We start from the raw sequence: 23,972 nt of genomic DNA, 5'->3' as shown, positions 1-23,972 counted from the left end.
GCCTGATCAACATGGGGAAACCCCATCTCTACTAAAAATACAAAATTAGCCGGGTGTGGTGGCACATGCCTGTAATCCCAGCTACTTGGAAGGCTGAGGCAGGAGAATGCTTGAACTGAAGAGGCAGAGGTCGTAGTGAGCCATTGCACTCCGGCCTGGGAAACAAGAGCGAAACTCCGTCTCAAACAAACAAACAAACAAAAAGAACTGCTTTCCAAGGGAGTGCTTCTCCTGCTGGTCTCTTCCTCTCCCAGTCTCTCTCTCTTAGGTCTCTGCCCGAACACGTGACACATCTGAGCACCCTGGCACTTTCCCAGGCTCAAGTTGCCAGCTGGTGTTAATGTGTTTGATTAATGGCAGCAGACTCCTGGCTTCCTGCTTCCCAGAGTTTAACCTAAAGTTACCTTTAGGACAGCAGGGCAGGTTACTGGGGTATGAGTCAACCATTGTAACTTCTACGTCTTTTATACTCTTAAAGGTACAGACATAGATAGAAGCCAAAAAAACTCTCAGACCCAGTGCAATCAGATTCACTTCACTTTTATTATGAACAAACACAATCTCAGATCAGTACAACTAGCTTCAGAGTTGATATTAATAGAAATTATTCCAAAATTATTTTGTCACAAATAACTACTATCCCACATAAAAAGGGAAAAATCCCACCCAATCAAAGAAAAGGTATCCTGCGTATGTTTCCATGGCAATGAGTTTATGCATTCTCAAATTTTCTTCTGGCTAGTTATCTACTACTTCTCCAATTCATCAAGATTAACCATGGGACAATTCATTCAATCTCTTGGAGAACCATATAGACTAATGAAAACTAATGATAGCATCCGGGACACATGGACACAGTAAGTTCATGGTGGACATTGCTATTATAAAAAATACTCAGGTCTTGAGAATTCCTGTGCTGAAGGATCCCAAAATGCTTTATAAAAAGCATTAGTCACGCCTCAAAACTGCCCTTTGAGGTAGGTCAGTATTATTATCCCCATTTTAACAGAAGGAAAACTGAGGCACATTATAGTTAAGTGACTTGCCCAGGGTCACGTAGCAAGTCAGTGGCACAGTGGTAGGAGAGGCCCTGGCCTTAACCACCAGCATAGCATTGCCACCTTGCTTTATTTAACCTTTCATGCTGACCCATTTGAGCCACACTTACAGAGAATACACTCAGGATACTACCAAACCAAAGAGAAAAAAATTCCATTTTAAATGCTACAACCATCTTTTAACCTAAAAAAAAAAAAAAGATGATAAATCAAATACATTCAAATTACTTCCACCCTCCATCAAATGTGGGCACTTAAGAAAAACAACCCTAACAAAAATCTCCCGAATGAAGCCCAGAAGGGAATCCTGCAATTCGTGATACTGACAATCCTCCGTTCAGGCCCCTTTTTCTACCAGCCACTTCTGTAGGCTCTCAGGTGCAAAGGGACTCTGCAGAGGGAGTGAGGGCGGGCTCATATGCAACACTGATTAGAAAGGTGTAAGGCACCAGGTAAGTTGTCGGCACACCCCCAAAGCAAGGACTGTTAGAGATCTAGACTCTTGATCAGATCTGAGTTTCTCATTAATGTGTCACTTGAATTGAGCTTTAGAATCTTGAAAATAGTGTTCCTTACTCAGCAGACAAATCCCCACCCATACCCACACATATATTGGGGCCCTCAGCCTGAGGTCTCCACCCAGACTTATGTAAGGGTGATGGTACAGATCAGATCCATGGCACACAATTACAATAGGAAGAAGTGAAAGTTATTTTTATTGTTCTTATATTATCAAGCAGGCCTCTGGTGACCTGTGGAATTAGAAGTACCCAGCAGACATTTCCAAGGGGTCACAAGTCAACAGATCTAAACTACATTGATCTTCCCTTAGATTCTTTCCTACTGAGGTGAATAGCTCAAAAGACAAGGATGCCTTTAGTCCAGGCTAACCCCTGTAGCCTCTATTCGATTAACACAGGAAGAAAGACCCTCCTCCCTTCCACCACTGGGGCTCAACAGTGGACTGAGCGTTCGGTAGTGTACATTTCCAATCTTAATAGAGCAAAGCCAGGCTTCTGCTTTGATGACTGAGGTACAGGGACAGGAGTGGTCCAAGGTTTTAAGACCACTCATGTTCTGTTTGTTTTTTTCCAGACTTCTATACTATTGTCTGCCCTAGGCCGTAGGAAATGCTGGTTAGTCTGCTGAACAGTCACTCTGTTCAGCAGGTTTTGTGGTTCTCTCAAATCCCAAGTCTCAGCCAAACCTTTGCAATCTACCCTGACTCCAGGGAACAGGGCCTCCTTTCGAGGTGAGGCACTTGGGTTCTTGCCCTTCCAGTGAGGACTGCTTCCTCCTACTTCTACAAGCATTGGCACTGCCAGCTGAGAGCACTGACTCAGGAGGGGCAGCCTTACTGAGCAAGCAGGGGGCATTCAGCATGCTCTCTGGTTCTGACCCAGACAGAGGGGACTGAAAACAAACCCTCTGTTGCTCTGTGGCTGGCTCACTGGCTCAATGTGAGCGCTTGGCTTGGCCATGGCCCCTGAGAGGTGGGGAGAGAGAAGGGCTCTGGGCCAGAGAGGTTTCTGGGAGGGATTGCCAGCCTTATCTTGAGCCATCAGTGTGGCAGGGGAGCACAGGGTGTAGGTGGAGACACGCCAGAGGCCACGTGAAAGTGGCAGCCAGCTCTACTTTCGAAAGAGAAGCAGTGGTTCAGTGACCCTGAGCATTCTGTCTGCAGGAGGGAGCTGCCTGGACAGCAAGTCATCACCCCCTCTGAATACACACAAAGGAGGCTGCCCAACCAGGAAAAGAAGAAAACATCAGGGAAGAGAAAGATCTGCTAAGAGAAAAGGGACAGACAGGGTAGAGCCAGGAATCAAGAATCAGGATAGTGAAGAGATTCCTAATCCTGCCCCTAACAGGCAGTTCTATTCATTAGGCTAGATGTTAACAGAGCCAAAAAAAAAAAAAAAAAAAAAAAAAGTGAAGGGGCACAACACCGAGAAAAGCCTTCTCGATTTTACTCATTTCAAGGAGAAACTGGAACTCATTAATGAATGGACCTAACATCTAGCTTATTTTATTAAGACTTTCACTAACTCCCTCAGTAACCCTTCTCATGCCCTTGGCAATGTGTTCTCAGAGCCTTTTCGATATGAAGTTCGCCCTTAGAAGCTGCCTACAGATTCTGTCCGTCAGCCTCTCCATCTCATGTCCAGCAGTGGAGAGGAAATTGGCAACCCAACTAACTCCTCCTCTCCTTCAGAGTTTTTTCAAACATCCCTCTTTGGGAGGGAAATACTCTAAGTGAAATAGTTTAATGTTCTAAGCAATGTTTATGTGTATATATATTTTATGTTTGACCCGACTCCACCTCCTAAAATCTTTCCCTTTTTTGGATGTTTGGAAATGCCACAGCCATCTTGTTACTATGGGGGGGAGCAACTGATATCCTGAAGATGGCAGAGCAGAGGAAAGAATTTTGATGAGCAGCTCATGGAATCCTCAAAATTCTATGAGCTACTGTATTTACCAATTCTGCAATCACCCAACTTCAAGAATTCTTGATACATGACCTAAGAAATCTCCTTGTCATTAGAGAAAAAAAAATCCCTTCCCCAGCAGAGACCACTTTTTCTACAAACTTATAATGTTTCTTCTTTAGCCTCGGCCTAAACTATACATTATGACATTGAGATTAGCATTGCCAAACTCCACAGCCACTTCTTACCCCAAGCCAGGAGAGAAAGGAAGCATGCTGTGTCGTGGGGCTTGAAGTCCTCACTAGGTAGGCAGCTGCACGTCTGATCATGGCAAGAGCTTCCTCTTGCTTCATTTCCCTCGTCCTTACATCCATCCGTGCTAACTCCCTCCCCCGACAATGCACCTGCTTTAGAAGCTTTGCGTCAAATGAAGTTACTTTTCCATTCCATCTAGCAAGAGCCTGGGCTGAAGCTAATTCACAGGGAACCACCCGGGTTCTGTTTTATCTCTAGCTTGAGCCACCTGCCTCAAAGCTCACAACAGCTCAAGGAAAGAGAGTTATTTGGAGCAAAGACTATTACTGTTAGGCTACAGAAAGGTGGTCTAGGCTTTGGAAGCTGGACACTGAACAATGACTGATCAGCTGCTTGCCTGGGAAGCAATGAGAAGAGAAAGGAAGGTGATAGCAACAAAGTGAAAGGAGGACAATGGGCTTAGGAGAGAGAGAGGATAGAAGAAAAAATATCAGCTTAGCATCATAAAGGCAGAGTTCTTGGCTTTCAATACTTTCGCATTTTAAAAGAATACTGTACTGGAACGGGTTAACGTCATCATCTTTAGCATCCTGGTAGCATTATTCAGTAGTTAATAAACAGACATAAAACCTCTGCCTGGCTGACTTTGAAAAAGAATCTGAGGGACCCCAAACTCAGCCACTCTTGTAGCTTCCATCCCCAGTTCTTTTAATCCTGGCCAAGATGGCAGCCTTCGAGACTTTCTTCCGGTCATAGGCCAGACCGAGGGCAGCCATGCAATCAATGAAGAATGTGGTTAAGTTGATGTGCCAGCGGTACTCACTGGCAGAGTAGTCATAGGGAAAGGAGTGGTGGTAGTTGTGGAAGCCCTCACCTGAAACAAAAGCAAGGAGACGTTATGGAGTGAGGGTGCATGGAGGTCTTCTTGATTTGTGCACACCAGTTAGCTAGCAGGGTACCTCACACCAAATAGATGATCCCCTCAGAGGCAACTTTACTTTTATTTTATTATTTTCCTTTTTCTGTAGAGATGGTGTCTTGCCATGTTGCAAACACCCTTCCCACCTTGACCACCCAAAGGGCTAGGATTACAGTCATGAGTCGCTGTACACAGCCAGTGAAAGGCATCTTAAGAAGTGACTGGAGAGGCCCTGGTCACCCATGGCTGTCTGGGAGCCTGATGGAAGGTGACCTGACAGTTTCTTGGAGGATAAAATGACTAGAGAGAAGCTGCTACTGTTGGGAATGGATTTCAGACTGGAAGTTCCAAATTCACTATTGGCCCTGCCCTCAAGGCTCTATGTGTGTGTGCACGTGTCTGCAGAATGACTCTTCAAAAAAGGAGTAAAGGAGCACACCTTTCCCCACCACACTACCTCTAGAGGTGGGTGGTTCCTACAGAGTGAGCCCTGCAGCCAAGGGTCAGAAGAAAGGTCAGCCCGGGGGCTGGAATCTCCTCAGCCACTGCAGTTCGGAGGTGAGGGGCTGGGGGGTGCTGCTCTGACTTTTTTGACCTTTGTCCCTGGGGTAGGGGAGGGGCTGATAAAATAGACACTCTCTGAGGGTAGAAAAACGGAAATGCTTAAATACTCTCTAACCTCTGAGAATCTGAGGACTCTTGGGATGATCATTTCACTTTGCTGGAGGGAAAAAAACAAATTCTGGAGTCAGGGCAATTTTTGTAATGTGTAAAGCTTTGGAAACTCTACAGATAGAGACTCCGCCAACTCTTGGCAGCACTCTTCTTTCTGAACCACAGCCAACAATAATACTGACCCTAATCAGGCCTGGGTAAAGAATAGCTACTAAGAGCTAATATTGGGCTCTGTGTGGATAAAAATACCCTCAGCCAGACCAGTTATGGCATTAATCAGAAGCGAGGGAAGGAAGTCCTGCAAAGTAAATGATATCGTCATGGACATTCCAAGGTATGTCCACCCTCTGTGACACTTGATGATCTGCAGGGTGAATGAGGAGAGGGGTAGAATGCCAGGAATAAAGGTACTGAGGATTATTAATTTCCAATAATGGTTTTGCAGCTGGGCTCTGTGTAAGCACTAGCCAGGCCTTTAGTTACCAGATTTAAAATGGAATCACATACACACAGAGAGACAGGGAGGAAAAAAAAGAGGAAGAGGGTCAATGGCTAGAAGAAGACAGGACTTTGCAACTGGGGCAGCAAGAGACAGCCCAAGAATGGCTCAAGGGAGAAGGTTGATTTGGCAGAGAAGAGAGCATGTGACTGACCATGGGGGAGATAATTCAAGAAACAAAAAGATTAGGGTGGCAGGAAAGAGCCAGAGGAAACAAAGAGTGAGGTGATAAGGGAGGAAAGCAGCCTGGCAAGGAGGAGTGAATGATAACCAAGACAGGTCAGATATTGGCAGCCACTGTGAACCCAGAGACTAGAGGTAGGGAAGGTCACTAGAGATCCGTTTGCAATACAGGACACGTCTCATGCCAGAAACTCCATTCCTATGATAATCTCAGATTTATACGGTGTATGTGATTTATTTTAATCATGGATAAAAGTAAGAATAGGCACAATGGCAAGAAGATGCCTGAAAGGAGCAAGGAGATACATGAAAGTTAAAGACAGGGGAAAAAATTGCTTTTATTTTTATTATTGGTTTTTTGAGATGGAGTCTTGCTCTGTCACCCAGGCTGGAGTGCAGTGGCAAAATGTTGGCTTACTGAAACTTCCACCACCTGAGTTCAAGCGATTCTCCTGCCTCAGCCTCCTGAATAGCTGGGACTACAGTGTGTTCCATCACGCCTGGCTAATTTTTTTTTTTTTTTTCCTTAGTGGAGACAGAGCTTCCCTATATTGACCAGGCTGGTCTCTAACTTCTGAACCTCAAGTGATCCACTCACTTTGGCTTCCCAAAGTGCGAGAATTACAAGTGCCAGAATGACAGGTGTGAGCCACCATGCCTAGACAAATAAATCCTTTTAATAAAGATGAGCCAGTCAAGGTGGCTCATGCCTATAATCCCAGCACTTTGGAAGGCCAAGGTGGACAGATCACTCAAGCTCAGGAGTTCGAGACCAGCCTGGGCAACATGCCAAAACCCTGTCTCTACAAAAAAAATACAAAAATTAGCCAAGCATGGTGGCATGCACCTGTAGTCTCAGTTACTTGGGAGGCGGAGGCCAGAGGGTCACTTGAACAGAGGAGGTCACAGCTGCAGTGAGCCGGGATCACACCACAGCACTCAAACCTGGGCAACAGAGTGAGACTCTGTCTCAACAATAACAACAATTTAAAAGACAGTAAAGATGGTTAAGGTGGAGAACATAAAGGAAGATTTTAAGGAGAAAATGAGTGTAAGGCAATGACCTGCAGAGATGTGTACAGTCGTATGGTTGTCTAGATATTACTGAAGAACCAACAGCACCAGTTGCTGGAGAGAAGAGGCCACTGGATCTAATTAAGGAAAACACATCCAGGGCCTTGACTGAAGTCTATATTCAGTTGGAAAGAGGGACAGAGAAAAAAAATGTAGATACTTTGGGAAGCTGAGGCAGAAGGATCACTTGAGTCTTGAGTTCAAGACCAGCCTGGGCACCATGGTGAGAACCCATCTCATTTGAAAACAAACAGTCAACATTAGAAAACGGAGCAGGAACTTGTGATCAAACTAACTGCTATATTGGGAGATTCCTGAAGGCATGTTGGGGGAAGGAATATTCCTAGCTCAGAATAGAAGAGAGAAAGTAGAGGCCAAGAGGAGACCAGATGGTAGGTGGTAGTAAAGGGCCACCAGCAGTTACTTTGATGCCCTTCATAATGGCATCACCAAACAGTAAGGCATGGCACACACTTAAGAGTATGGCATATCTGCGGGGCGTGGTGGCTCAAGCCTGTAATCCCAGCACTTTGGGAGGCTGAGGCGGGTGGATCACGAGGTCAAGAGATTGAGACCATCCTGGTCAACATGGTGAAACCCCGTCTCTACTAAAAATACAAAAAATTAGCTGGGCATGGTGGCGTGTGCCTGTAATCCCAGCTACTTAGGAGGCTGAGGCAGAAGAATTGCCTGAACTCAGGAGGCAGATGTTGTGGTGAACCGAGATCACACCATTGCACTCCAGCCTGGGTAACGAGCAAAACTCCGTCTCAAAAAAAAAAAGGGGGTATGGCATATCTGAGTAGAATGGAAAGATAAGAAAAACACTGTGTGTGGCATACTTGAAGTTGATAACACGAGGCTTGCTGGCCACTCAGATGACCCCAGTGTTCTATTTATGCATTCCTTGCCTCAAGCAAGTCCGGCCCAGAGCTGATGAAAGAAAGGAAAACTCCAAGGTGCTCATCATACATGGCATTTGGTTTTCTGTTTTCTTTTTTTTTTTTTTTAGTAGAAACAGGGTTTCACCACGTTGGCCAGACTGGTCCCAAACTCTTGACCTCAGGTGATCTGTCTGCCTCGGCCTCCCAAAATGCTGGGATTACAGGCCTTAGCCACCACATCTGGACCATATATGACATTTGGAAATTGTTTTAGAACCTGGAATCAAAATCAGTGTTTTCTTTTTTATCCTTTCATTTTTACATAAAACATGTTGCCTGACTCTCATAGGGTTTTCCAATATACTGCCCCCTAGTTTTATAGTGGAAAAACTGAGATACAAAGTCGCCATAAGAAACAGATTTATCAAGTTTTTCTGGCTCCTAGCCTAATACTCGGATATGCAGATCGCTGGATGGTCTTGCTTGGACAGCTGACTTACCCACAGCTCCAAGTGAAACCAGGATGTTCTCCCGGGGGCTAATGTTCTTGTCATAAGGACGATATCCGTAGAGGTGGGCAGCGCTGTTCACCAGCCAGGTGGCATTAAGCACTACAGCATATCGCAAGAAAGTGGCAACGTACAAGCTGTGTTGAAAAGTTTCACCCCAGAAATAAAAGGGCACAAGGGTGGGCAGGATGAAGCACATCAGCAGCACGCCGGGTTTGTAGTACCTACATTGACAGACCAGACACCGGGTCAGTGGAGGGGACTCCACACCTACCTGGATCTTCTGCACTAACTGGGATGGGCTGTCTCTTTTCTCCGTCATGAGTACAGTGTGGCAGACAACAGCAAGAGGGAATGGGGTGGAAAACTCCTTTGAGGATGTGGTGTTACCTCACTTCTTAGATGAGGTGATGGGGAGGGGTTAAATGACTTTTCTAGGATCATACCAGTATCCACTATGATATGGTAGAGCAAGGAGTGAAAGCTGAATTGCTTGTCTCTGTCTCCTGACTCTAAGTTCATTGTTTTATTGTTTGTTTGTTTTGACAGGGTCTCACTCTGTTGCCAAGGCTAAAGTGCAGTGGCATGACCATGGTTCACTGCAGTCTTGAACTCCTGGGCTCAAGAGATCCTCGCACCTCAGCCCCCTGAGTAGCTGGGGGACCACAGGCATGAACCATCATACCCATCTAGTTTTCAATTTTTTGTAGAGATGAGGTCTCACTATGTTGCCCGGGCTGGTCTTGAATGCCTGAGCTTTCAAACGATTGTCCCGCCTCAGCCTCCCAAAGTGCTGGGATTACAGGCATGAGCCACCAAGCCCAGCCGTCACTGATTTTCACTAGCGCATAATACCACATTGGTAAAACAGGTGAGGTCCAAATTACAAACTAAGGAACAGACTTCTTCATCCTTGACTGGTTTTCCAGTCTGCCTTTGGGCTCCTTTCTCTTTCTCTTCGGCACTCTTATTCAGTCTGTGTTTAGTGCCATGCCTCCATTTTCTGCTACCTACCCCCCCAATTCTTTGGTCGTCTTTTCCCTCAGAGGCCCATGGAGTGTCCTTGATCACCTGCAGCTCTCTGTCCCTCTGGAAGCCCTTTCTCAACCTTCATTCTCAATGTACACCAGGCCATTGACATTCCAAGGTCACTGATTCCCTGTATCAGTCAAGTCGTTGACTTTTACATCACTGCTATTCCCTACACCCAACTCTTTTTTCCATTTCTGCCACTGCTTCCCTACCAGGGTTCCTCGTTGCCTAACTTATGTCCCTACCTCTTGTTTTGGCTCAATGGTTTCTTATACTTGCTCTAAAAGCAGCCTTCTTAAAGCATACCTCTAACTCCGCCACACTGCAGTTCAAAAAATGTCATGGCTTCCTATTGCCTAAATCCTCAGTCTGCTTTTTGGACTCTGCAAGAATGGCAGTCTCCCCAGTCTCACTTCTTCCCACACCCTACACTTCAAGCAAAAGGACTCTATCGCTGGAACATGCTTCGTGCTTTAGCTCATGCTGTTTCTTGTGTTTGCACTGTCCCTCCCCACACGTAGTTGTAGAAATTTCTATCCGTCGGTGGATTCCAACACTACTTATTTCATAAACACTTCCTTGCCTTTGCCCATTGAGCAATCTCCCTCCCCTTTGTACCTCGCACAGTACAGAAAATATTCTGCCTTATACCATGGTTATTCGGATGCTTGACTTATCCTTCCATCCCCTTACAGGCTACACACTTTTTGAAGGTAAAAACTAAGCTACCAGCCTGGGCAGTACAGCGACTGAGACCTTGTCTCCACAAATATTAGCTAGGCATGATGGTCTGTGCCTGTAGTCCCAGATACTTGAGAGGCTGAGGTGGAAGGATTGTTTGAGCCTGGGATGTCAAGGCTGCAGTGAACCAAGATTGTGTCACTGCACTCCAGCCTGGGCAACAGAGAAAGACTCTGTTAAAAATAAAAAAAAAAGCCGGGCGCGGTGGCTCAAGCCTGTAATCCCAGCACTTTGGGAGGCCAAGGCGGGTGGATCACAAGGTCAACAGATCGAGACCATCCTGGTCAACATGGTGAAACCCCGTCTCAACTAAAAATACAAAAAATTAGCTGGGCATGGTGGCACGTGCCTGTAATCTCAGCTACTCAGGAGGCTGAGGCAGAAGAATTGCCTGAACCCAGGAGGCGGAGGTTGCGGTGAGCCAAGATCGCGCCATTGCACTCCAGCCTGGGTAACAAGAGCAAAACTCCGTCTCAAAAAAAAAAAAAAAAAAAAAAAAATTAAAACACCTAGGTGACTAGGTTATAATCATCTTTGAATCTACGACTGTCCTAGGTCAACAAACATCTGTTGAATGTCATGAGTTTAATTAAGATAGCTCAGAGAGAAAGAAACAGAGCAATAGTCTATGGCTATGGGCCTGTGGGACGTTACAAACTGGGATTTTAAATTATGAATATGAACATGCAAACCCCAAACCCAGTCCATTTCTCAGCATATATATATATATATATATATATATATATATATATATATATATTGCAATCAAGAATATGCTCCTAAACTCAGCATATATTTTTTAAGTCTTAGGAGAAAAGATGGGGTCCCTAACCACCAGGTGCCAGGGCCACATCCCCACCTCCATCAGGCCTTCACTCACCTCCTCTGGAACATCACCAGTTTCTCAGCTTTTAGGTCAGACAAGTCCAGTGTACCGCCCTTCTCTTTGACAGCTGGGTGTTTGCGCACAAGCAGCCAGCCCACGTGAGAGAAGAAAAAGCCACGTCGGGAATTATGAGGGTCAGCATCTGTTTCTGAAAACTTGTGGTGGGCACGGTGGTCACGAGCCCATTCAAAGACATCATTCTGGGGAGAGAGAGAAGGGGAATGTAAGGCTGGAGGATAGACACGCTCTTAGGAGAATTCCAATGGACAGTTATCAATAGCCCAAGGCTCTCAGCCCAACCTTACAAAATACCCAGGAATCTGGGCTCCAAAGGAGTTATGGAGTTATCTTCCCTCTTCTCCCAACTTGCCACTGAAGCTTAAGTGGAAAAAACAACTTAAAACCCCAAGACCCCAGGAATAGGACTGCTGTTTCTTAAAGGTTATATGGTGGGTGGAATGGAGGTAAATCATACAGAGCTCAGAGAGTTTCAAGAAGTAAGAACATTATAATTCTTTAAGTGAGGAATGTTGGAAAAGATCCTCATGGGGTACCTAATCCCTGGGCATGAAGAACATGAGTCAGACAGCCCTGTGTCCTAGGGTCTCAATCAGTAGATAAAGCTGCACCATTTATCTTTGGCAAGGGTGTACCGTTCTGGTGCCTTGCAAAAGAGAGCTCAGATAATCCAATAACAAGGCCAGGCAAGCAACTCATGATCATGGCTGCATTTTCAAACGACCTCTGGGCTTCTCCATGACTTTTTCCATCCCTTAAAGAATGTACCAATATCTTGGGTTGTGTGCAGTGGCTAATGCCTGTAATCTCAGTACACTGGAGGCTGAGGCAGGTGGATTACCTGAGCTCAGGAGTTCAAGACCAGCCTGGGCAACATGGCAAAACCCCATCTCTACTCAAATCACGAGAATATACCAATAACTCTCTTCCCTCTTTTTGCTCCACAGGACAACCTCAGAAGCCTTCAAGGTATAAGCTGCTATGGCAGAGATGATTACGTAAATGTGGTAAGTTCTTGGGATATTGTCATGACTGAAGTTGGTTTCCTTTCTTCCTCTTGCTCCAAGAGGAAGCCCCACACCACATGCTATTATTTGCCCATTGCTATAGCTTCATGGTATGATGTGTTCCCTTTCCCCGCTTCTCTTCATTCAGTCTTTGCTATAAACTTTTTGCCTCAATAAACCCGTGTTTTTACTTAGCCAGCATGACACCCCAAGAAAGGGCCACAATGTTGAGTTGGTCTATATAATCTCTGTGACTTGGTTTCCTCATCTGTAAAATGGGGATAATAATAGTATCTACTTCCTAAGATTGTTGTGAGGACTTTATATCAAATGCTTAGAATAGTGCCAGGCACATAGTGCAATAAAAGTTGTCTGCTCTCATTATCTGAAAATAAGAGTTCGTGAGTCTGGGAACATCAACTTCAATCCCATTGTGGTGGAGTCCTAAGTTATACACTTTTTTTTCTTTGAGACAGAGTCTTACTCTATCACCAGGCTGGAGTGCAATGGCGTGATCTCGGCTCACTGCAACCTCCGCCTCCTGGGTTCAAGCGATTCTCCTACCTCAGCCTTCCGAGTAGCTGGGACTACAGGCATGCGCCACCATACCCAGCTAATTTTTTATTTTTAGTAGAGACCATCTTGACCAGGATGGTCTTGATCTCTTGACCTCACTATCCTCCCGTCTTGGCCTCCCAAAGTGCTGAGATTACAGGCATGAGCCACTGTGCCGGCGAAGTTGTTCACTTAAAAACAAATTTTTTTTTTAAAGTTGGGGTCTCATCACCCAGGCTGGAGTGCAGTGGTGATATTATGGCTCACTGAAACTTCAAACTCCTGGGCTCCAGCAATCCTCCCACTTCTGCCTCCCTAGTACTAAGATACTCATCTTAAATAGTGAATTTATTGTCCAGTGTCTGTCCAGGCACCCAAGGTCAGTCTCTGGTTTATATGCCAAAGCCCCTTATGATGAAGAGTCACAACAGCCAGACTGTGTGACAACACAGGGACCTTAGGATCCAAAATAATCCTACACATCCAGAGTATTTCCCATTTATCTTCCAGTTCCCTTTTCCAAGACTCAGAAGTCTCTTCATGCTTTATGGACTTAAGGACTGAACTGGCACTTCAGGTGACCACAGGAGAGAAGAAAGTGAAACCGCCGCCCAGGTGTGGCTCTGGCTGCTGATCCCTCCTTTCTGCCCCCAGATCTTTGATAGGGTGGAGGACAAACAGCTGAGCAGACACAGCTTCTTACCTGGAATGCCATTGTGTTGGCAATGATCAGAAAGACCCGCAGGGGCAGCCGAGCTTTGTAAGTTCGGTGGCTCCACAGGCGATGAACTCCTGCTGTTATGCCCAGAGCACTGACAAAATAGTAGAATAACCCTGCCAGGAGAAGACAGTGGGGGAGTCACCAACCAGTGTGAGTTGCATCTGGGAAAGGATGCCAGAGGCACCCTCTGGATGTTAGAAACTATGTCTTGTTCAGGCTTTGGGTGAGGATTGCCTTACCATGAACTCTAGGGATAACCATGTCCCCTGATTTCACCACTTGAAAAATCATCACCCCTCAGCCTCTCAAAGCTAAAAAAGATTAAAAAAATAATAATAATAAGCAAACGAATCCCAAGAACTAAGGAGTCAGAAAGGCAGGAAAGAGAATAATGCTCTTAACCACTCATTCTTCATCTGGAAGGCATTCTTCCAGGGCCTAGCTATCTCCTTTCACTTCTATCTAGGCCTTCTCTAAGGTTTTTTTTTTTTTTTTGAGACTCTCTCACTCTGTTGCCCAGGCTGGAATGCAATGGTGCAATCTCGGCTCACCGCAACCTCTGTCTCCTGGGTTCAAGCAATTCTCTGCCTTAGTCTCCTGAGTAGCTGGGATTACAGACACACATCACCACACCCAGCTAACTTTTGTATTTTTAGTAGAGATAGGGTTTCACCATCTTGGTCAGGCTGGTCTTGAACTCCTGACCACATGATCTACCTGACTCAGACTCCCAAAGTGCTGGGATTACAGGTGTGAGCCATCACAACCGGCAGCCTTCTCTAAGGTTTTAAGGGCCACAAACTACTCCTGTAGAGCTCAGGACTCATAAGCAAGGGTGTTATTAAAATAAGAGCAGAGGGCCAGGTGCTGTGGCTTACACTTGTCATCCCAGCACTTTGAGAGGCCAAGGCAGGAGGATCCCTTGAGTCCAGGAGTTCGAGACCAGCCTGGGTAACATAGGGAGACCTTGTCTCTAGATAATTTTAAAAATTAGCTGGGCATGGTAGCATCTGTCTGTGGTCCCAGCTATTCCACAGGTTGAGGTGGGAGGATCTCTTGAGCCCAGAAGATCAAAGCTGTGGCGAGCCATGATCGTGCCACTGCACTAATGCCTGATTAACACAGCAAGACCTTACGCCAAAAAATAAAACAATAGCCAGTACAATCTGGGCACTGACCAACTTGAGAAGCCCTTAGTTGTAGGGGACTCTTAGGGGATTCAGAACTATGGCCATTTATCAACTGGTACAAAAAAGCATTTCAATATTGTAGCAGGCAGTGTGGCCATATAAGGGGAACATTAGCCCTGCGCTTAAGTCCTATTTGCACAGTGTCTTAAGTTCGACTAAGGATTTTAATATTCTCCACTTCACTGGGTGGGTACCTTCAGTGGGGTTAGGTGGTATTAACACCCTCACTTTGCAGCTGAAGAAATAGATGTCCAGAGAGTTGAAGTGTTTATCTAAGGTCACATGGCTAGTAAGAAATGAAGCCATGGTTTGAAGCTACATTTTCTGTCGACAAGCAGTTCAGCTTCTAGCTATACCATCCACCACCCTCAAGATACGTGCACAGCTCCTCTGTCTCTCCTTTGCCACGTCCCTGTCAGACCATACGCTTACTGGGCCATGCTTGTTCTAGACAATGGTGGGATATTCTTCAAACTGTCAGTGGAGCTCCCCACCATTGTCTTGCCTCACCTTCCTGGAGGCCTGGAGGCTCAGGAGGTGCCAGAAATAATCTCTAACTGGGAAGTGGGTTGCTGAGCACCCATTTCTTCCTCTGTTCAGTAGCTCTAGCAGGCAGCTGTGGCCTTGGTAGAAACTGTTAACAATGTTTCATTCCTAGGGAAACAGCTAGAAACAATAGAGCCTCAGTGGCCACAGAGCTTAGTTGCAGCTGGAGACACCACACATTGTAACAAATTGTCCCCTGTTCTTTTGCAGGCGCTTCCTAAACAACCTCTTTTTTCCCCAATGCTACCTCCATTTTTCTTTCCTTTTCCTCCTATAGGATCTCTTACGAGAGCCATACAGCCAGACTCAGCCTCAACAAGAGCTCTCTCCACATTGCCTCAGAGTGGGGATTAAGGCCCCAGGTGATCTGGCTTCAAGCCAAGTGGTGACCAACATCTCCCCAGCTGCAGTTATCTAACCTGCATGTTACCCAGAAATCCATCCGTTGAGCCAGAGCCCTCTCTAACGACCAAAGGAGCTTCTGGGATTGTTTCTTGCCACATAATACCCTGGGGTAAGTTGACTCAGAAAGTACATTAAGATCCTATATTAACAGGGAAATTGGGACAAGAACTCAGGCACTCTGGTGTCTTTTCCAGAAACACCTTTAGGCCTATCAAAGAGAAGGGCTTAAAAACAGTTGGGGATTCAGTCCCTCTCTCCCTTTCTTCCCCCTCCCCAGGGGAAGAAACACTAACGTCCAGATTGATGGTTAAGCAACACCTCATTGCTCTGGCCTTGAGAAAGAGACTTGAAGGCCGGGCGCGGTGGCTCAAGCCTGTAATCCCAGCACTTTGGGAGGCCGAGGCGGGTGGATCACAAGGTCTAGAGATCGAGACTATCCTGGTCAACATGGTGAAACCCCGTCTCTACTAAAAATACAAAAAATTAGCTGGGCATGGTGGCGCGTGCTTGTAATCGCAGCTACTCAGGAGGCTGAGGCAGGAGAATTGCCTGAACCCAGGAGGCGGAGGTTGCGGTGAGCCGAGATCGCGCCATTGCACTCCAGCCTGGGTAACAAGAGCGAAACTCCGTCTCAAAAAAAAAAAAAAAAAAGAGACTTGAAGGGTTTTGCCTCTGGCTCTCAATGTCGCCAGAGGTTTTCTCCTCAGTCTTGCCCTAAAGGCTCCATTGGGAGACTCCAAAATGAAAAAAGAGATCTAAGTTTCTCAAAATTGCTCAGTCATAAGAAATGCTGGAATCACGAGCCGTTGCTAACATTGTCTATAGGTATTAAAACCAGAAAGACAAAGCTCCCAAACTCTGAAGGTGGGAAGAGAAGACACCCAGGTTGAGATCTCTGACCCTCCTCCCCTCATCCTCCTTGTTTCTTCAGAGTTCTGATATTCCCATATTAAGATGGTCATTCTGTTAGCTAAGCCGTCCACCAAAGGGCCCAGTAAAATAAGTTACATCAAGTCTCCGTGAACCACGTTTCTCTGCCAGAAGGCACAGCACACACCCATGGGCAAGTCACCAAAATAAAGGTAGCAGGCACAGCCTTGGCTGGGATAGAATTCTGCTCCCTGTGCTAGCAGCTGAAGGCGACCAAGCAGAGGCAACTGGGTCAAACTCTGGGCTTCAGAAGACCTACAGGGAGTGCTGAGGCTGGAAGGAGCTTGCAGGTGAGAAAACTACTTGTGAAGACTCTCTTGGGCAGAAAGGGTGGAGAGAGGCATCCACAGACTCCCTGGGGAATCCTATCCCAGCTCTTTATCCCTCATGCTGCAAAAGAAGTTCTGCTGGATCCTCAGGGGGGCTAGACAACAGATGTCGCCCTCCCCTCACTAATACAAGAGCCCTTCCTGGTATGCAGATGAACTCATCTGCACCTGGCCTGTTCTCTCTGTCTCTACCACAGCTGCAACACATATGTAACTCAAGGAATGCTACCTTCCTAATCCTAAAAAAGTACTGTTGCCCACAGGTGGCGCTTAGAAAAACTGAGAGCCTGACAAAGGAGCTCTTCTCAGTTGCATTTCACTGTAGCACCTGGAGGATTTCTCGAAACAAAGCTTAGTGAACCAGATCTCATCGTCTTTGGAAGACCTAAGAGGTCCTGAGGGAAAGAGCTAAAACTTGGCCTGCCAGCCCTTCTGCATAACTACCCACCAAGGGTGAGCTGTCAGGTATCCCACACCCAGGCTGCTCTGAGAAACCTCAAGTTGTTTTCTGGAGGAGTAGTCCTGGCTCAGTATCCCTTAGAGAGTAGCAATGCGGGGCCCCTGGTCTGCAGAACTTCCTGCTCTCCCTTCCCAACTTAGGCTTATGGTGGCAGAGGTAAAAAAGGCTGGAAAGCACATGTGTGTATCCAGGGGGCAGGGCCATGCCATCAGGCCAACGGGTCCCTGAAACAGCTGAGCTAAGGGCAGGTCAGGGACAAACTGGGAACTGTCTCCCTCATTACAGCAGCCTTAAGACCAGACCCTCCTCTTTTCTGGCCTTGCCTCGATGTCCCTGGCAAGGAGGGATGGGTAGGACTGGTATTAGAAGGTTCAGAATTCTTGGCACTTCACAGTATGGGGCGGGGGAGGGGGTTGAGGGGCTGGAGCAGGCTGGATGGCGGATGGAACATGAAACATTTCTTCAACCTGATTTCATTTAAAGAGCATTTTGTTGACTGGCATGTGCAGCACCCTGGAGACCTATGCAGAGTAACACACCAACACACATCTGTGTGACTTGGGTTACATGGGAGCTTCTTCATCTTCCTCTGTAACAAAGAAGGCTGCTCTGGCCAAGGGATAAGGTCAAAACAGTTTTGTGGATGACGACCTCTGTTCCTCCCTTTCCAATGAACCCTCTCCCTGACTAGTTTCCCTCTGCCGTAGCCCGTGACTGCTCAACACAGACCCTAGAAAGCCAATGGTTTAGTACCATGTTCCCATGCCTCCCAGGTAGAGGGCTTTGATTCTTTTGTGGCTGGCAGGGGTGGGACAGGCAGCCAAGCAACTGACTCAAACAGAAAAGCTCTTTCAGGAAAAGCTGACTCCAGCAGAGGTCTACACTTCAAGGCCCACAGCACATGGTCCCAGAGCTCTCAATGTCCCCAGCACTGACATTCCTGCGTTTCAGTCCCCCTCTTCCCCGCAAGGCCCTATTCCCAGCCCACTAGGCCTGAAGCCACCAAAGAGAGATGCCTGAGAAGAACCCCAGCCGGGAGGCTGGGAGGGGCTGGTGTTCTATGTAAGATCCTATCTTATTACGAGAGCAGTGAGTACCTGAAAGACTCAGTCAGGAGGACAGGGAGGCTGCTTACCCCAAAGCCAGGTGTAGAACTTGCAGGTAGGAATCAAAGTGATCCCATACAGGGCGCCCAAGTGTAGCAGAGACATCAGGATGATGTTTCTCCAGACATATTCAACCTTGGGCCTTGGGCCTTCCTTATCCTTGTAGGTGGGGTCATATATATCATCTTTTATATCAGGGCGAATGTCTTCTTCCAAATAGAGGGGCGTCTTCTCCAACTTATCTCCTCCATTCTGCGGAACCCTGGAGGGAGGCGCTGTGATGGTGGTGGTGGTGGTATAGGAGCTAGAGATCTGGAAGGGAGAGGAAGCAGAGAGTCTGGAGAGGAGACACGGAGTCAGGAGGAGACACGTGGAGGCAGCTGGGGCTACTCCGCTCTCTAATCACGCTGGGGGAAGGGTGGACGGCACAAGCGCAGACCCTCCGCCAGCGCCCGGGTTCACTGAAGGTAGGATGTATCCGAGATGCAATGGAGAGAAGTTCCCAGAAACTGTGCAGCTAGATTAGGGGCGGAGGGCGAGGGGGGCGGAGGGGGGAGAACGAGGAGGGTGGGGGGCGAGGGGCGCGAAACCTACGGGAGGCGGCAGTAGGGAGGAGAGGTAAAGCACTCACATCCACACGAACACAAAGGAAAACCCGCATAATTCATAAAAGCACTAGCACGAACGGATTTTTCTTTACTTTAAAGCTTAAGAAAAGTTGGAGACTCAAATCTCCCAATTACAATCCACATTCCCAACTCAATGAAGGCAGCACAACTCGAAAAGGACGGCCAAGTCCTCCGCGAAGCTCTCCCCTCTCTTCTGCCGCCAACCCGTAGGGTTGGAATCCCAACCCGCGCTGGCGACCCTGCGGTGCGGCGCCAGGCTGGGAAGCTCACCTCCTCCTGCAGCAAGTGGGCCGGCATCTTTGCTCTCGGATGCCGAGATCACTTTCCAGGGGCTGAGGCTGCGGAGCCGAGTTCGGGGGCGCCGGGGGACTTCGGTTTCGGAGCTCGCCGGTGCACGCTGGATGGGTGTCGGCGCCCGAGCCGCAGTGCGTGGAGGTTTCCGAGCCGGGAATTTAAAGGCTAGAGCTGGCAGTGGGTGACCGTATCCCGTATTTCCTCAGTCCCCGTTTTATCCGCTGCCAAGCAGGGGCAAAGTGCGCGGAGTTGAGTGGCGCGGGCGGCCCCGCGTGGAGGTGAGGGCGGGACGGGGAGGAGACAGAGGCCGAAGCTCGCGTCAACCGCAGCCGGGCGCCGGGATGCTGCCGACACCGACACCGCACCGCCCGGCCCCGGCCCCTGCTTCGGCCCCTGGGGAAATGCTAATGAGGCTCCTGTAAACTCCGGCTTGTCATTGGCCGAAGGGAATTTGGTGCCACCTCGTCCTGCCGTTGCCATTGGCTCGGCGCAATCTGCTGTTCCCTCTGCCGCCAGCTCCTCGCTCCCCCTCCCCTCCCTTTCTCCTTCTCGGCTTCTCTTCCACCGGCCGCTGGGCCTCTGCCCGGCATCCCGCGTCGGGAGCTTTCTCTCTGGAAGGGGCTGGGGCCCCTGTTTGGGGCTGGGGCGCGGGGTCTAGCCCAGGACCGGCCCGGGGCACACGGCGAACGGTTGGGTGGGCACTGGGGAAGTTTCTCTGGAAACAGTGGGGAAGCCTCGGTGGGGGGAGCCCACTACTCACAACTCCGTCCCATCTTCCCGTCCCCCCAGGCGCTTGGCAGGGGGACGTGGCCGCCACCCCGGGATCCGGAGCTCACGGGACGCGGGAAGCCCCGCCTCCCTCTCGGGCTAGCGCCGGGGGCTCGGTCCGCGGACGAACAATGGCTCTGCCCCGCCCACCAGCCACGCGCTGCTCACCCGGGACCGCACCGGACTCCGGCCGCACGGACTGACCGGTGTGTGTGCCCGCGCGCACGCACCCTGTTCAGGCCCCGGGCAGGCAGTCCCATCCCCTTGCCCGCGCCTCCAGGTTGCGTGCGGGACGTTTTAGAGATTCTTCAGACTGACAGATTGTAATTTTGGAATCTTCGTGGAAAGAGGCAGGAAACACTGGCATGTGCTTTCACCCAGCAGCAGGCGAAAGGGCTTGGATGTGGAATAAGAGCAGCTGGCAGGTATCGAATTGTTACTGCCAGCCAATTCACAAGAATCATTTTCTGTAATCCTCACTGTGACCCTGGGAGGTGGGTACCCCATTAATCCTTTTTAAAAGTGAGGAAAGTGAGATATGGAGAGATGGAATAACTTGCCCATAGTCACGGCAGCCAGTAAGTGATGGAGCTGGCAGTTGAGCCCAGAAACGCCATATGAGAGCCCAGGCTCTTCATACCTGCTCAGGACCATACTGCCTTTGGTCCGTCAGATGCTCTGACCCCATTGATCTGTCTCTGTGCCCCATCTTTTCCCAGCCTGTGGGAGCCTTACCATGAGAGCTCTGAACCAGGCAGACTATACATTCACCCGGTGTCCTTCCATGCCCATGTCTCCCCAAATGCTGAATATTGCCTCAGGGTCCTTCCTCTGCAAAAGGGAGAAAGTAGGCAGTGCTGTGCCAATGATTAGCTTCTTGGAAGAGAAGCACCTGGGACTTCCTGGGAGGAAGACTAAGCAGCTCCCTTGTTGGCCACTGGTCTCAGGGTCAGGCCAACTCTCTGGCCAGTGACCAGGAACCTGCACTCCAGTCCTGGCTCCCTGTCCGGTGTGAAAGCTCTGAACAAGACTGGATGATTTTAGATGTAGACAGCTTATCTAGTCATGGCTCAGAAATACTTGGTGTGTGGTGTAGAAATCTGTACATGGGCTGCTGCCCTTCAGGTTCTCTCCGGAATGTCTGATTTTCTTTCTTTTTTTTTTTTTTTTTTTGAGACGGAGTTTCGCTCTTGTTGCTCAGGCTGGAGTGCAATGGCACGATCTCGGCTCACTGCAACCTCCACCTCCCGAGTTCAAGCCATTCTCCTGCCTCAGTCTCCCAAGTAGCTGGGATTACAGGCATGCGGTACCCCCACTCAGCTAATTCTTTTGTATTTTTAGTAGAGATGGGGTTTCACCATGTTGGCCAGGTTGGTCTCAAACTCCTGACCTCAGGTGATCCTCTCGCCTTGGCCTCCCAAAGTGCTGGGATTACAGATGTGAGCCTGTATTACGTTCAAAATAAAGAAAAGTTTGATTTTTATTATTTTGTTTACATCCAAGCTCCTTAATCTGGGTATTCAAAGTGCTTCATGATTTTAATCTGAACACCCTGTTCCAGCCTTAAGTTTCACTTCCTACTTAATACCACTTGTACCTTCATCAAACTGCTTATTTGTTAATAGAAGATAGGAAAACTAAAAAAACAAACAAACAAACAAACAAAAAACCCTACACTATTGCTTGCTTGCTTGCTTTTCTTTTTTTTTTTTTTTGAGAAGAGTTTTACTTGTTGTCCAGGCTGGATTGCAATGTCACTATCTCGGCTCACCACAACCTCTGCCTCCTGGGTTCAAGCAATTCTGCTCAGCCTCCCAAGTAGCTGGGATTATGGGTGCACGCCACTACATCTGCTAATTTTTTTTTTTTTTTTTTTTTTTGTATTTTTAGTAAAGGCGGGGTGTCTCCATGTTGGTCAGGCTGGTCTTAAACTCCCACCTAAGGTGATCCAGCCACCTCAGCCACCCAAAGTGCTGCAATTACAGGCGTGAGCCACCTCACCCAGCCCTACTCTTGCTGATTTCTAAATATGCTTCATCTTCTCAAGTTTTTCTTCCCCTGAACCCCGTCTGTCAAAATATTACCCATGATCCAGCAATTCCACTCCTAGATATAAACCCAAGAGAAATGAAAACGTATGTTCACACAAATTTATATATGATTACTCATAGAAGTATTATTTATAATCGCCAAAAAGTGGAAACAGCCTAAATGTCTGTCAACTAATGAACAAATAAGATGAGGTTTCCAGGCATACTGACTCATGCCTGTAATCCCAGCACTTTGGGAAGAGAAGGTGGGAGGATGATGGCAACATAGTGAGACCTTGTCTCAACAACAAAAATATGGCCGAGGAACATAGCAAGAGCAAGACCTTGTCTATACTAAAAATAATTGTTTTAGGTCAGGTGCAGTAGCTCACACCTGGACTCCCAGCACTTTGGGAGGCCGTGGCGGGTGGGTCACGAGGTCAGGAGTTCAAGACCAGCCTGGCCAAGATGGCGAAACCTCGTCTCTACTAAAAATACAAAAATTAACTGGGCTTGGTGATGGGCTCCTGTAATCCCAGCTACTTTGGAGGCTGAGGCAGGAAAATCACTTGAACCCAGGAGATGGAGGTTGCAGTGAGGCTGGAGAAGTGCTTGAGCCCAGGAGGGGGAGGCGGCTGTGAGCTATTATTATGCCACTGCACTCCAGCCTAGGCAAAAGAGTGATACCCTGTTTCAAGAAAAAAGTATTAGCTGGGCATGGTGGCATGTGTCTATAGTCCCAGCTAATTGGGACACTAGGCAGAAGTATCACTTAAGCCCAGGAAGTCAAGACTGCAGTGAGCTCTGCACTCCAGCCTGGATAACAAAGTGAGACCCTGTCTCAACACAACAAAAAAGAAAGAAAATAAGCACATAAAATAAAAATTAAAAAATAAAAATTAGCCAGGCATGGCGGTATGTGCCCGTAGTTCTAGCTACTCTGGAGGCTGAGATGGGAGGATCACTTGAGCCAGGAGTTTAAGGTTACAGTGAACTATGAGTGCAACACTACACTTCAGCCTAGGTGACAGAGTGAGAACCTGTCTCTCATAATAATAAGAAGAAGATGTGGGATACCCACATAATGGAATATTATTTGAGAATAAAAAAGAATAAAGTACTGGTAAATAGTATTAACATAAATGAGCTTTAAAAATATAATGCTGGCCAGGCGCGGTGGCTCAAGCCTGTAATCCCAGCACTTTGGGAGGCCGAGGCGGGTGGATCACGAGGTCGAGAGATCAAGACCATCCTGGTCAACATGGTGAAACCCCGTCTCTACTAAAAATACAAAAAAAAAAATTAGCTGGGCATGGTGGCACGTGCCTATAATTCTAGCTACTCAGGAGGCTGAGGCAGGAGAATTGCCTGAACCCAGGAGGCAGAGGTTGCGGTGAGCTGAGATCGCGCCATTGCACTCCAGCCTGGGTAACAAGAGCGAAATTCCGTCTCAAAAAAAAAACAAAAAAAAAACAACAAAAAAAATATAATGCTAAGTGAAAGAAGTCAGTCACAGGCTAAGTGAAATAAAGTCCCACATGTTGTTTGGTTCTGTTTATATGAAATGTCCAGAATTGGCACATTTATATAGAGAGAAAGTAGATTGGTGGTTGCCCAGGGTTTGGAAGGAGGATGGAGGATGTTGGGGGGGTGATGGCTAAGGAATTCAGGTTTATTTTTGGAGTAATAAATATGTTCTAAAATTGATTGTGGTGATGAATGCACACCTGTGAATATACTAAAAGCCATTAAACTGTCTGATTTAAATGGATGAATTCTATGGTATATAAATTATTATCTCAATAAGAAAAGTTATTTATTTATTTTTGTTTGTTTGTTT

The 23,972-nt window shown here is 47.5% G+C and overlaps 1 protein-coding gene across 2 annotated transcripts; it reads right to left on the bottom strand.

Moving 5' to 3' along the window:
- Positions 1-524: 524 nt before the first annotated feature.
- Positions 525-20,113, bottom strand: SCD (stearoyl-CoA desaturase). Of its 2 annotated transcripts, XM_010333185.3 has the most exons (7): positions 20,095-20,113; positions 19,311-19,555; positions 18,441-18,723; positions 13,428-13,558; positions 11,139-11,344; positions 8,477-8,709; positions 4,411-4,616 (listed from the first exon to the last, which is right to left on the bottom strand). In XM_010333185.3, the coding sequence occupies exons 2-7, from the start codon at positions 19,335-19,337 to the stop codon at positions 4,417-4,419; spliced, it is 1,080 nt and encodes a 359-aa protein (XP_010331487.1). In that variant the 5' UTR covers positions 19,338-19,555; positions 20,095-20,113; the 3' UTR covers positions 4,411-4,416. The 2 variants fall into 2 exon arrangements, with proteins under 2 accessions (XP_003922350.1, XP_010331487.1); XM_003922301.4 differs by lacking the exon at positions 20,095-20,113 and having other exon boundaries at positions 525-4,616; positions 19,311-19,732.
- Positions 20,114-23,972: the final 3,859 nt, after the last annotated feature.

The sequence above is a fragment of the Saimiri boliviensis genome, chromosome 12 (assembly GCF_048565385.1).
Source record: "Saimiri boliviensis isolate mSaiBol1 chromosome 12, mSaiBol1.pri, whole genome shotgun sequence".
Classification (NCBI taxonomy): Eukaryota; Metazoa; Chordata; class Mammalia; order Primates; family Cebidae; genus Saimiri; species Saimiri boliviensis.
This window is presented reverse-complemented; position numbering and strand designations above follow the sequence as displayed.